This window comes from Mastomys coucha, unplaced genomic scaffold (assembly GCF_008632895.1).
Source record: "Mastomys coucha isolate ucsf_1 unplaced genomic scaffold, UCSF_Mcou_1 pScaffold5, whole genome shotgun sequence".
Classification (NCBI taxonomy): Eukaryota; Metazoa; Chordata; class Mammalia; order Rodentia; family Muridae; genus Mastomys; species Mastomys coucha.
In genome coordinates this window covers 85,358,408-85,372,807 of record NW_022196911.1, presented here as the reverse complement: position 1 = coordinate 85,372,807, position 14,400 = coordinate 85,358,408, and the positions used below count along the sequence as shown (strand labels likewise).

The following is a 14,400-nucleotide window of genomic DNA, read 5'->3' as shown; positions in this document are numbered from 1 at the left end:
ATAATAATAATAATAATAATAATAATAATAATAATAATAATAATAATAATAAGGTAGGAACTCTATTCATTTAACCATTAGTTTACCTATAATTAGCTAGAGTGTATCTAGATCACTGTCAAAATTTATCCCCCAGAGGGCTGGGAAGATGGTTGACTTGGTAAAGTGCTTGACACACACAACCTGAGTTGGATCCCAAAACCCACACAAGAAAGTCAGGTGTGGTTTTATAATCCCAGTGCTGGCATGGCGACAGAAACAGATGGGGCCTTAGGCAGCCTAGCAAAGTCCAGACTCAGTGAGAGACTCTGTCTCTAAAACCAAGATGGGTGCCAACCAAGAAAAATACCCAAGTTTCATCTCTGGCTTCCACGTGTACACATACATGTGCTCATGCACACACATGCACACACACACACTTTAACAGTAGTTGCCTAAGTTATGAGTTTATGTGTTTTCTGAATTTTTTCAACTATTATAACAACCTTTTACTCAAGACAAACTATGAATCAGGTGATAAATTGTGGGCTTTATGTGTAATGTCTTGCCTTACCTTCATAGAAGTCCCACATCTTCCCTTCTGCCTTATGGATAAACTCCACTGTCATTATCATCTGTAACATCATTACCATCAGAGATAAATTTGAAGACTCAGTAGTTGAGGGCATTAACCTAAGAGCTTTACCCAGGAGTCTTGATCTCTTTGATGATGAGGGAGCTATGAACATAGAGGCGTATTTACAGACTCCAACTTTCTGAACTGTAATTCAGGTGGAAGTTTTCTTGGAGGCCACAACATGAGCACACAGATGAACTGTGAGCCAAACCTGAATTTTGTCAAGACCCTTCCATGTGTCCTTCAGTAACTGGAGCCCTATTATCAAGCAGAGGAGTAGACTGAAGGCCAGTCAGCCATGCTTGCCTCCTCCAGTAGCCCTGAGTGGTCCTGCAGGGTACACACGGCCTTAGACCACCAATGCCAGTGCTCTCCAAGGCCCCTGACTCCCTCTTCATTTGATGATTCCATCATCAGTCTTGTTTGGACATTTCCATTGCTGAAGAGCTATCATGAAACACACACTGGAAAACTGCAAGGTTAAGGCACTAAGGAACCAACCCTATAGGAAAAGGTAGGGGTATGTGTATTATAAGAAGTGGAGCAATAGAAAGCACGCGCACATGCGCGCGCGCACACACACACACACACACACACACACACATACACACACAGAGAGAGAGAGAGAGAGAGAGAGAGAGAGAGAGAGAGAGAGAGAGAGAGAGAGACTAGTCTCCATTATTGTAGAAGCACAGGAGGGAAACTGATTCCAAAGGCACACCCCACACATTCATATGAGGCTTTTAACTTCTAACGCTCAGATGTTGGGGTTCTGTAAGCTACAAATTCAGTTCCGAGCCCTCTCTCAAAAGCTCATTAGTAGACCTCTCTCTGGCATGACAAGAACGGCTGTTCAGGGCTCAGAGGAGTAATTTATGTCTTGATAATTAACACAGTGAACAGCGATGCTTTCGAAAACAGTGGGTTTGATTAGCAAGGTGGGGCTGGCAAAGAACTGAAAGCTTAACGTATGGTTAGAGTTGCTGCAGACATGCCATATCACTTGGAAAGAACAGTATAAAAACACTCTCATTCTGTTTATAAACAGAGTATGACATTGTGATGTAACATGTATCAGTATTCAGATATTTACTAGAGGACAATGTACTCTAACATGACAGAGTAATTGGAAATTTGGTAATATGTTCCAGTAAGCTATAAAACTTTTTTTTTATATTTTTACAAAAGGCCTTAATGTGTTTTTATAGACTTATGTTATATGGTACGGTACATAATAAGAGAAAAGCACCCAGACAGGCTTGTCTGAGTTACGATCAGGAAAACCCTGATATGGCCAGTGAGTGTAAGCTCTGCATTGTGTTGTGACTGAAGTGTCTCATTACCAGAACAGTGAGCTGTATTATGTGGAACAATCTGCTCTTTTCCTACCATGCAGAGTTTATTCCTGTCAGGTTCCTGATTTCTTAATATATTTTCAATTTTCTCCCTCATCCCTGAAGTCTCCTATTTTGTGTAGTCATCAGAACTTTTCCAAACATCTATGAGGAAAAAAAAAAAAAACCTCACTCTTTCCAAAATGTTGGCATTGTTCAGCTCACGCTTGGGCTGCAGTTGGGCATTAGCAAGTTCCTTAGGTATCGTAAAGTCATCAGAGCCAGCTCACCTCCAAGGTAATAGGGCTAAGCTGAAAAGCCGAGACCTATTCCAGCAATCCCCACCCCACCCCCTGTACTGATGACAGCATTAGGATTCATTAGAACAACATAGTAGCATGTTCAGGTACATGCACTAACTCAGCCACTCAGGAGTGTTATGTCAGCTTCTGCTCGTCTTCACTGTGCCACAAACACTTGAGAGGCAAGCCCTCCAACTACAGCAACAATGACCCATGTCAAGTCCATGAGGGTAATGGTTGTTCTGTGTCCAGATACAACTTACGCCACAGTCTAAAGGCCTCTAGCAGCCATTTCCCTACATTTCACGTATGTCAGCCTTCCTGAACACTATCATGCTTGTATTCCCAATGCCTCACCAATGGGATAACGGGCGTTTCCAGTGTGCCAGGGATGCTACTTGATTCGTATTCTTTCTTTTCAATTTCATGCTCCAAAAGAGTTTAAAAACCGACTCTGCAGAGGAGGAGCCTAGTTCATGATTCCTGTCCACTGGACCAGAATCTACAAAAGACACCTGTGCCAATCTTCTGTCTCCAGAGTTGACCACAACTAAGCCCAAACAGACAAATTCCAACTAAGATCTAACTCTCTTGCCCAAAAGAAAATATAAACGTGTTCAGTAGAATGAAATGAACGGGAACCCTATAGCCAAGGTCCCTCGACCACACCACAGTGCTGGTGGGGCCACCGAGCTGATGACAGGGCTGGAATGGGGAAGGGGGGTTTTGGCCTCATCTTCCTCAAGGTAAAATGAAGAACTATCCGTAGGAGAGAAGGGGAAGGCAGAGGGACTTGAAGATCTTATGAGGCCCCTTTTTCCCTAGATAATCATCAGCTGGGAGAAAAACTGGTGTTTCCCTACTCAATGGCCTTCAAGCCTTATTTACAGAGTGTCTGTCATGGGACAGGCGTTGTGCCAGATCTCTAAGATAGTTCTCATTTCGTCCTCATAAACCTCTCACAAGACAGACACCATCCTCATTTTTCAAATTGGGGAGTGAGGGCCCTGTCAATAGAAAGGGCTTGCCTTCGGTGAGCTGGAAACAGAAAGAGCCAGTGCTCACATTGGAGTTTAGTGGACTCCATGATCTAAGTTTACCTTATGCTGCCTGGCCTAACTTGAACCCTCTCTGGGCTTACCTGACCACCAATGATGTTTCTCCTAAATGTATGCATTCCTGGGGCCCTGCATGGAGCACTGTGGTATGCTTAGACCAAGCTATCATGAAGTACTTGAGTGTCTGAATGCAGAAGATTCTGCACTTTCAAACAGTTCCGTCAGGGAGGGAATTGGAGTCAGGCTGGCTTCTCTGAGGCTGAGTGGCCAGCCTGCACAGGGATGTACTTGAAGCCGTTGCTTTTGAAATGTTCAGAAAGGAAAACCAGAGGAGGTAGAATAGGTAAAATAGGGGCAAGGACGGACAGTGAAGTGACTGACCTGCTAGAGAAAACCGGAGAGCTGTAGACAGCAGAATTGCAATCTTGACATTAGTCCCATATGAGTTATTACTCTTGATATCATTATAGCCAAATGGAATGAAAATAGGAGGAGAAAAATCTCAGTGGGGACTGCAATTTAAATTTGCCATGTAAGCTAATACTGTATATTTAGAGCCTTAGCAGACAGGGTGGTGGTGGCTCGGAGTATGTGCAGGGGCCGCTGTGCCAGCTAACCAAAGCAGACATTCATTAGAGCAAAATGTAGATTTCCATTTCTTGGCATCTGACATGGGCTCTTTCCTTGGAAAGAAATGTCAATTTGGCCAAAAGTGTGAAACCTACAATAAAAGCATTGGGACTGTGGATTTCATCTAGTCTGCACATTCCCGCCCGTCTTTCCTACTGTGAAAATCCAGTTGAAACTTGGGGTGCTGACTGAAGAAGTAACAGGGGTACTGCTCAGGACAGGGGATGCTAAGAAGGGGAGGGAGGGCTAAGAGAGGAGATATTGGACTTCCAAATTCCCTATTTCTTTTGGCTCTTAAGTATCATTTTCTCCTGCCCCCAAACTGCCCAACACAAGAAGCCAACCACAATTACTGTTTTGCACAGGGCTCTGAACAATGGCAGCTTCCAAACTGGCGGCATCGCCTGCCAGTTCTGCGTGTGCTGGGTGCTCATCCACAGAGCCTGTGGGCAGTGAACACAAAACCCCAGCACCTCGGGCAAGGCAGGGCAGGGGCTGCCTCGGCTTTCAAATGTCCCTCTGTTTGTTTCTTTTGTTCAATAGACTGGAAAGACTATGACGACAGAGAGCCCAGACACAAGGGACAGAGTGAGGTTCTGGAGAGCCTACTACAGCAGGTCCGAGCCCTTCATCAGCATTACAGCTGCCGGGGTAAGGATAAAATCTGTGCTGGGCCATCGGCTGAGGTCTCGGTGGCGCCGGTAATTTTAGCAGTTTCCTAGCTGGGTCATACCTTCTCATTCATCAGGGAAAAGGAGATATTAATATTTGTACATCTGGAATCACTTTACAGCACTATCTTGCTTTAACCGTTCCATGGAGCCTTCCCTCTCCTTTCCTCCCCTTCCTCACTCCTCTCTCCACACACAGTTTGAAAGTGAGCACAAGAAAAAAAAAAAAAGGCCTTCTGCTACTATTCTCTTCTCTCTGAACTGGCTCTTCACAAGATTCCTCCATGGATCCCATGAGACAGACTCCCTCAACATCTCACCCCTGAGCACACCGTAGAGGGAGCTCCAACGATGACAACCAAAACAAGCCTTCACATCAATTGCTAAAATTGCTTCACATCCACCATGCCAAAATTTCATCCTCACTTTGGCCACCGCAAGAGAGGCTAAGTTGATCTGCCTGATGTCATACTGCCAAGCGGTGGCCTGGGACTGCGGTGCCATGTCCGGCAGTCCTGTGATGCCTCATTTTTTTGTCCCCCTGAACTTTCATCCCACCTTGAACTTTAGCCTTTCTCCATTCCAGTCTTTGGATGGGAGTAGAGCTCAGCTCCTATCCATTTTAGCCCCACTTCACCCAGAGACTCTATGAGATGCTTTTAAAAGCTTCTCTGTTGCTTGGGCTGCTCAGATGGGCCAGGGTCAGGTTTCTGATCTGTGTAATGATTCGTGGAAGAGGCACTTAGTTTTATTTGGAGAATTAAAGCCTCCATAAAGTTTTCATTTTCCATGCTCCCATCAGATCTCCAACTACCCTGTGCTCCCTGGATGCAGGGCACTGCTGAGCCAGCTGGGTAAAACACCCATGGCTCAAGCTAAGATGTTGTGCTTGCTGTTTACACGAGGCAGAAATCCTACTTAGCATTAGCAAAAAGTTTCCCAATTACTGTATAGCTCTGACAACAGGGCCCTTCAGAAACATTGGCTCTAGCTAGAGAGGAGGACAAGTGTTTGCAAGAAAATGGTGTTTTTCTAATGAGTGCCTCATTGGGAGATGTAAATATGTCCGAGAGCAGCTGGAGAAGAAACCCCAAGTGGCTTTTGACACCTCCTCCCCCCACCCTACCCACCCCATAACATTCTACACTGATCAGGGTCCATTCAGTTCTGGGTTCCTGGGCTCATTTAATCAAGTTGGGTGCCACCTGGGTTCTTCTGTTTTCTGCCTTCCCTGTTCCCCTGCTTAGTGGCTCCTATATGAAGATGTGGGGATCTAACACAATGGGACGGATGTCCTTTGCAATCTATAACCACTTTGTGTTTAGTATTCTTAAGGATGGAGCTGAAGCTGCCCGTGACCAGGAGGGTTTTTTTTTTTTATTTGTGTATTATAAGGATTCAGATGCTTTCCCTAGTACTATACGATTACTACCCAGTAACTAAGAAATGAATTCCTGGATAGCCCAATTATCTCCATAGTTCCCATTCAACTCTTATCATGCATACACACACCCCTTCCCCAACCATAGTTGTACACATAATATTAGGAATGATATAACTAAGGAATAAAGTAGACCTTCCCTAGAAGGGACAGTTTTGAATTTGTTGAAGTGTATCCTGGGCACTGAAATAATACAATGTGAGAGGCACAGCAATCCCGTGAGAGGCTCAGCTCAAGAGCTCAGGTCAGATAAGATTGGGAGACACTGACTTCCTTGTCCCTCTCATGGAAGCATAAACTTAGACATCAAAATATTAAAGACTGCCCTAAAGAACCTGGCAAACTTGACTAAACAAGTGTGTTCCAGATTCATCAGCCATATAAAACCTTTGTCATAGAGTTAGTATTCTGTGGTATAAACGTTGGGAAAGGTTGACCTATGACCCATCAGGATAAAATAAATTACCTCACAGACAAAAAAATAAAAAAAAATAATAATGTTTCTAAGATGCTTCAGCATAACTCTGAGTTTCAAAGGATAAACAGAGACTGTAAAGATTGCTCCTGGGGAGCTACGAAGCTCCTGTTTTGGATATTCAATTACATCGAGATAGTGTAGTTTATTGGGGACATAAACCTTTATAAACTTGGCAAAGCGAAAAAAATAGCTCTACCATTGAGAGTTTGAGGAAGAGCATTTAACTTAGCCCCGAACACAGCTTCTTCCTCAGAGAGTCAGGCTGTCTAACCTGCACTGTTGCCAAGAGGCAATGGGTTCAAAACATCCAGCACAGCAGAAGTCCCTTACAAACTCTAGTTCATTTTCAGTTATTGTTCTTGCAAGGGGAAAATGGTGCCACTCTCCACCCACAGCGACTGACTAGCACACCCTAGCATTAAAGCAGGAGAGGTGACTCCACTGTACAAGCTGGGGTACTCACCAATACCCAGCAGCCTCCAGTGCTGAAGCAATAGAAAACCATTAACACTCCTCCCTGAGCCCTGTTCAGTCATTACCAGGGCCTTTCAAGTCCTTTCTACGTGGAAGTCTATGCCTTCTATTGGAACTTTATTTTCTTGTTATTTCTTCCACTACTTTCACTCTTCTCTTCTTTTCTACTAGAAGAACTCCAGTTAGATAGAGGTTGAAATCTTTTAACCTAGTACCCTTGTTTTCGTTTACCACCCTCTACCTTTGTTTTTAAGGTAGGGTCTCAACATGTATCCCTGGTTGACTTGGAAACTCACTATGCAGACCAGGCTGGACTTAAACTCACAGTGATCCTCCTGTCTCTAACTCTTCAGTGCTGGGATTTTGGCTTGTGCATGCACCATGCCTAGCCCAGTTGCTCCTGTTTCCCTTACTGGTCCCCTTGACTTTCTGCCCTCACTCCCTTTTGCTCCACTTTCTCAAGGAATTTATCACTTGCATTTTCCTAAGCCTTCTTAGGAAAGTTGGATTTTTAAGTTGCTGATAACATTTTTCTTTTTGATAACGCTTTAAATTCTCAATGCACTATCATTCTACTATTAAAAAATTAATAATCCCTGCTGTTGTCCAAGTTTGGCATCTCATCTCTCCGAATGTTACTGGCCAGGTCAACTTTGTTCCACATTATATTTTTCTCAATACAGTCTCCTGGAGACATAATTCTTTTGCAACCTACTTTTAATAAGGGTTCAACCTCTCCTCTAGCTCAGCAGAGGTAGTGGAAGAGAAAATTATTAGGATATGGGGGAAGTGGACCTGTTCAGCAATGGTTCTTTGGGGGCGAGCTTTACCTTTCTCAGCAGTTCAGTCCCATAGCAAACATCAGATACAATGCAGCAGCTGTAGACCAGTCCTCTAGGCAGGCAAACACCATACACAAACTGGCAGCTACAGTCCAGTCCTTTCAGCACGCAGACACCAGGCATGGACCATTAGCTGTAGTTCAATCCTGAAGAAACTGCAAAGCTTGCCAACCAGCCTGAGGCAAGGCTGCAGAAGTGGCAAGCTGCCACAGGAACCTCACAAGCAAGTTCTTGGTGAGTTTCTCTCAATGGTGGTATTACCACAAGTTGAGTTCAACAATGCTATGTAAGGAGAACCAATACATTCAAGTCTTTAGCAAAGACTATCAAGGTGGAACAAACCAAACCAAGGCTCAGGGCTCGTCTCCCACTGTCTATGGGGTCATCCTGGTTCCTTTCATGTGTTTGCTCTATCAAAAGATCCTTTCACCTGTGTCTGCTTCAGGAAAACATTCTTTCACATGTCAGCTTTAGTAAGACATCCTTTCACTTGTGTGCCCTAGCAAAACATCATTTGACACAACTAACTTTCCAAAGAAACTAAAAGTTTCCTCTTCAGTCTCCCTTCAGACTTGTTCTTTTCCCTGGTTTGGGGCCTTGAGTTTTCTGGTGGGTCTATTTCTGAACTTCCTAATGAGCCTTCAGCGTTTGCTCAGATTTAGAAGATGGGAGATCAATAGCTACCGGGGATGTGGACAACGAACTTTATTCACAGAATTCACTAGCAGGTGAAACTGGTGTCACGCTTTTGTTGGAAAATTAACAATGGCATAATCTGTAGGTGTAATCCCTGCGAGTTCTTCAGAGATGTTTCTTCTGGGGTCATGCCTAGAGAGTATAACTTTCAGTATGTATGTTCTGAGAACAGAATGGGTAAATGTTATATATGAAAACTTTCACTTAATCTACCAGTTTGCGTGGGTATCTAGTAGCATCACCACCATCATCCCATTTCCTATTGTCCCTGAGGTCTCCCTGTCTCTTACTTCAGGGGCTTCACTTTTGTGGCATAGGTCTTTGTTTGTTTTCCTTCCCAGAGAATAAGCCGCTAACTTTCACCCTAGAGTAGGAAAACAGGTTTTTGTCTAGCTATGCAGTAGAGGTGAAGTCTGATTTTTAAGCAGATTTCAGGAACTCCTGGTTCTACCTACATCTGTGTCCTTTTCCCTACTGGCAGCCATGAAGCATGTGAGATACACCAGGTTACTTCTCAATGGTCCCCTATGGGCTTCAGCATTTCCTGTAGATCTTTGTCTAGGGATGGGACCTCACAAAATTTCCCCCTTTCCATATTAACATGTTCACTGATGTTGCCATTGTTCCTGTTTTATCTTTGTAGCCATTTCTAAGACAGACTGCTCCAAAGCAGACTCCCTAGTCTTCTGGTTCTTCCAGTCTTTCTGGCCCATCTTCTGTACTGTTCCCTGAGCAGGAGCTGTGATGTAGATATATCAGTTGAGTCTGGTCTCTCCAGGACCTTCAGATAGTTTCATAAGTAACCATACATACTAGAAATGACTGCCCCAGAATACTAACTGTGGATATATGAAGTGATGGGATGAGTTGTGTAAATTTGCTCCTCTTCTTTCTTTTTTTCTACCCTCCAGATCTTCTGTAATGTGTTCATATTAATCCTATAAGGCAAAGATCTAATTGGATTTATAAACTAACAAGGGGAACTTTGGAGGGATTGAGAAGTGGTGACTGTTAGAGAGCCAGCTGGTGGAGGTTGAGGAGGAAAAGGAATTGATCCCTCTCTTTATCTTACTTGATAATAAAGCACTTATCCTGAGAATATAAACGAAAGACTTTAAGAGGTTTCCTTGGTTAGAAATATTGCTCACTTCCAACATTTGTGAAAAGCTGCTAATTGAATCAACTACTGAGGTATTAGTGACTTTTACACAGCTTTGACAAAAGATCAGGCAGAATATACTTAAAGGAAGAAGGGTTTGCCTTCTCTTATGGCCATTGGTGGGGAGCAGCTATTGCATTCACTCTTTGGGGAATGGAAAGCTAAGAGAGCAGAACGGACATCCCCCCTCCCCCAGGGACCTGGTCCCCAGTAACCTACTTCCACCAGCCAGGCCTCAAATCCCAAAACCTATAAACTACCAACACCCCCAAACAACTCTACTAGCTGGAGATCAAAATTCAGAACATGAGTCTATTAGGGGCGTTTCCGATTCTGGCCATAGCAACTGGTATCTCAATAAGTTGGACACCTATATGATATTGGCACGTGCGACCACGGGGACAAGGGAAGTCCAGGAGGAGATAGGGAGACAAGGCAGGAATGTTGATCTGTCAGATGGAATTTGTACTGCATCTTCTTTCTCCATTCCAGAAAGCTCAAAACTGCAAACCACAGGCCGCAAGCAGTCAGTGTCAAGGAGCCTGAAGCACCTGTTCCATTCCTCAAACAAGTTTGTGAAGACCTTGAAACGGTGGGTCCTAAGCACACTGTCTAGGAAGTCTTAATGTCTCAGGAATGGACCAGCTGGAGGTCTAAGTGGAAATCAAGTGGAAATTTTGCATTTTTATTGAAGGAATGAATTCTCCTGAGAATTTGGGCACGATACCAATCTCTAAGTTCTAACCAGTAAATTTGTGATACATACCAAAATTATGTTTCTAGGTTTGTATTCAGCTTGCAATATGTCTAAAACTAATTTTATATGTATATAATTATACACATACATTTAGCTATGTGTATATGTGTATATAATAATAGGGTTGATTATATATACATATGTCTATATGCAGATATATAGATATAGATAATTTCCTAAGTCTCGACTTTGGTAAAAGCAAACAGTTGAAGACTTTTTTTTTTCTTTCTCTTTTTCTTTGCAGAGGGCTTTACATAGCTGCTATATTTTATTATAAAGACAATATGTTAGTCACCAATGAAGACCAAATACCAATTGTTGAAATTGACGACTCTCACACCAGTTCTATTACACAAGATTTTCTGTGGTTCATGAAGGTACACTGAGTTCTCATTTCATTTTCTTTCCCTATTTTGCACCAGGGTTAATGCACATAAATCTCCGAAACTTTAGTTGAGGGGTTTCTCACGATCAAAGTTTCGGGAGGGGAGTAAATTATCTCAGCGATCCCTTGTAGCCCCAGTATGCCCCATGTCATTTTCTTTTAAAGGCCAAAGCAAGAATCTCCACTACATTTTCAAAGCAGAGAAGCGTGCATCCCGTCAGATCGTGTCTCCACTGCTCAGAGTTATGGGATCATTTGGCAAAGACTAAAATGTAGATCTGACTGTTTCATTAGCATTCAGATCTTTTTCCAATTGGACAGAGATCAAAAAGTTGTTTCGTGTGCATCTGAAAATGGAGAGGAGGACAAATATCGGGGGGGGGGGGTCAGGTTTCCTCCTCCACCCCCCCAACCCCCTTTGCTTTGATGCCACAACCTAAATCACTCTCTGGCTGGGACGATGATCTGACCTCGTGACTTCTTTTGCAGCTGTCTTGTATGTGGGAAGACATCAGGTGGCTGAGGCAAAGCGTGCCCATCTCTATGTCCTCGTCCACTGTGCTGCAAACTCGGCAGAAGATGCTTGCTGCCACAGCGCAGCTACAGGTGAGGGGCCAGGGCTTGAGCTCTGGAAAGTGTCTTCAAACTGGAAGAGCTCAGTCACGAAACCTACTGAAAAGAAGGAGGCAGTGGTCTCTCCTATTTCAGATCCCTGGACACAGGAAGGCTTCTTGGACAGGTTGAGCTATGCACCTACGCATGGTGGGATTTGGTATGGAATCCTAAACAAAGAGTGAGGAGATCGGAGTTCTTCTTTTGATATTTATCGGCCAACTCAGTTCTTCTTCAGGAGCACATTTTTCTTTGCCTGCAGAACAAGGGGAATTTGACCGGATCACTGAAGGACCAGTGCTGTTTTGGAGGAGCATTTGGAAGGGATAAGAGAGCGGCAGGGGCTTAGGGCAGCTTTCTGATGTGCTGTTTCTGAAAAGCCTGTGCATGTATATGAAGCTGAGGTCCTGAAGAGAACTTGAGCCTCTATCAGTGATGTGAATCTACACACAAAGTCATCTCTTATCATCTCTAGAAATTTGCATAATGGGAGAATAAGCTGTATTTGGCTAGCAGGCCCAACACCAATCATGGTATAAAAAAAAGAGTTCCTCAAAACTCCTGGAGTTCCACTCCCACTTACAATTGCAAGAATTTCTCCTTTCGAATCCCTGCAATAATAATTCACCCTGTAACCTCATAACAATTACCACATTGCTAGGAAAGGTTACATCTGCCCCCTCCCTTGGCAAACTCCATTGCACGGACCTTAACTGTCTTGTGTCCTCAATGGCTTTACAGATTTCTGTAGTATCCTTCAGTACAACTCACTCTTGAGAAACTCCTCCTACAACTTAAGGAGCCGTTCTTGGACCTGGGCCATGATGTCGGGGCTAAATTCAGAGCACCTCCTTTTATCACTAACCCACCCTACCCACTTGGCTGGACTATGCCACTATCTTCCAAACCATTTGAAGATAAAGAACCTTTCCATGAGGCGCAGCCCCTTCACTGGCCCACTATACAGCTGGGATAGGCCTGCACAGAGACTGACCCACCTTAGAATTTCAAGCAAAAATTTTTCGTGGCGTGTTTCTTGGGGTTTTTCTTAAAGGCTTCCATGTGCTGTCAGCAACCTGAGTAGAACAGGCTGTGGCGAGCTACTGTAGTCAGATGCTGACAGACACCATGATAGCCAATGTGACCCTACCCAACCTTCACCACAGCACTCTTGGGCTTCCTCACTCCCCACTCCCAACCTCTGATCCCACCGTCTTTTAATCCCACTTCCTTCTTTACCAAGCTGAGAGTCCTGGTACCTCACAATCACACCTTGAAAATATTCTAGATTTTTCTCTTGAAAAAAAAAAAAAACAATATATGGGCTGGAGAGGTGGTTTAGCAGTTAAGAGCATTGACTGCTCTTCCGAAGGTCCTGAGTTCAAATCCCAGCAACCACATGGTGGCTCACAACCATCCGTAATGAGGTCTGATGCCCTCTTCTGGTGTGTCTGAAGACAACAACAGTATACTTATTTATAATAATAAATAAATCTTTAAAATAGATAGTATAGATATAGATATGCACCTAGATCTATCCAACATGTCTACACTAAAGTAGTTTCGCATGGATTTCTGAAAAGAAAACAGATCCTATGCATGAAAAAGACTAAGTGGTTTTTTGCTATGTACAGAGCCACCACCCTCACCTGGGATGCTGTCTGGTGATCCCACTGCATTTCCATAGTAACTCGCTTTCTCATGCTACAAAGGACAATTCAAAATATCTTCTTCATTCCTCCACCTTCCTTTCCATCCCCCACACCCTCTATCCTGCCAACAGGTGACCATCTCACTAGTTCTCCTAGAGATGCGAAGGGTTTCCCGCCACCCAGTCTTCAGGAGCTTCCCACTGTTCCTACAATTCATCCGGCCTCATCCTCCCAACTGAAAGCTCGCTCCTCTGCACATGCTCTGATTCTCATCTCTTCTCTCTGCATTTTAAAATACTCCGCTCAGATTGGCGAGGGTGCATCACTGATGAAGAGCACTTACTGCTCTTGCTCTTGTTCCCTAAACCCACATCCCGTAGCCCATAGCCACCTGTAACTCCAGGTGCAGGTGGACCCATTGCCTCTGCCTTTCATGGGCACTGCATTCATGTGTATAGACCCTTACTCAGATACATATATGTAATGAAAAATAATAAAGAGTAAATCTTAAAAAAAAAAAAAACTAGGCTTCAAGTTAACCCCATGCCTAAAGTGCCCTCAGATACCCTTTCAGCTACCAAACAATCATTTTTCATTCCTCATGCTAACTTTCTTGAAAGAATTACTTAGATCCTCCTTCTCTACCAACCTCCTCTTTCCCCCATCAGCTCTACTACCATGCCTATGAAACTGCACTGGCAGGACAACAGTTATCAAAGCAGACACTGCCACAAAGCTGGAGCTCCTTACTCACATCATGGGGCTGCATGCACGTGTGGGAGTTCCCAGGTGTTTTGGGGGAGGAAAGAAAGCGGGGTCTGGCATTTCTGAGAAACAACCTAAAGAAATTCCCAGCACTTGGAAGGCAGAGGAAGGCAGATCACTGAGTTCCCTGGTCTACAGATCGAGTTCCCGGACAGCCAGGGCTACACAGAGAAACCTTGTCTAAAAAGAAAGAAAGAAAGAAAGAAAGAAAGAAAGAAAGAAAGAAAGAAAGAAAGAAAGAATTTTTTTAAAAAAAGAGGTAGCTTTATATTTTATTTGAAAAGAAAGTGAAATGTACAAAAAGTTAATTAGTTGATTAACTAAAATTATCGAAGCAAAAAGTATCAGCATTTAGATGTCAAGTCACGATAAGAAGGACTGAAGAGAGAGCAAGCCCTGCCCACAGGCCTCATTGTGTTAGGAGAATGGTGAGGCCTGTCCTCTCCAGAAGATTCCTTCCTAGGAAGCTTCCTCCTCCACACAGAGAGGAATCTAAACTATTTCTCCTGGAAAGATGGTGCAGATTGT

At 43.7% G+C, this 14,400-nt stretch overlaps 1 protein-coding gene and 1 long non-coding RNA gene across 9 annotated transcripts in view; one reads left to right on the top strand and one right to left on the bottom strand.

Annotated features, from left to right (window-relative positions):
- Positions 1-14,400, top strand: part of Ankfn1 (ankyrin repeat and fibronectin type III domain containing 1) — a 407,382-nt gene that overhangs the window by 338,718 nt on the left and 54,264 nt on the right. For all 6 annotated transcript variants that reach the window (XM_031350944.1, XM_031350945.1, XM_031350941.1 and 3 more), the window contains 4 exons: positions 4,484-4,591; positions 10,194-10,293; positions 10,703-10,835; positions 11,333-11,449. In XM_031350944.1, coding sequence (XP_031206804.1) covers positions 4,484-4,591; positions 10,194-10,293; positions 10,703-10,835; positions 11,333-11,449 — 458 coding nt within the window. The remainder of the gene's footprint in view (positions 1-4,483; positions 4,592-10,193; positions 10,294-10,702; positions 10,836-11,332; positions 11,450-14,400) is intronic.
- The window catches only part of LOC116076894, a 51,551-nt gene continuing 47,952 nt past the window's right edge, over positions 10,802-14,400 (bottom strand). For 2 of the 3 annotated variants that reach the window (XR_004113123.1, XR_004113122.1), the window contains exon 3: positions 10,802-11,711. This is a non-coding gene — a long non-coding RNA (uncharacterized LOC116076894). The remainder of the gene's footprint in view (positions 11,712-14,400) is intronic. The other variant, XR_004113124.1, reaches the window with a different exon arrangement.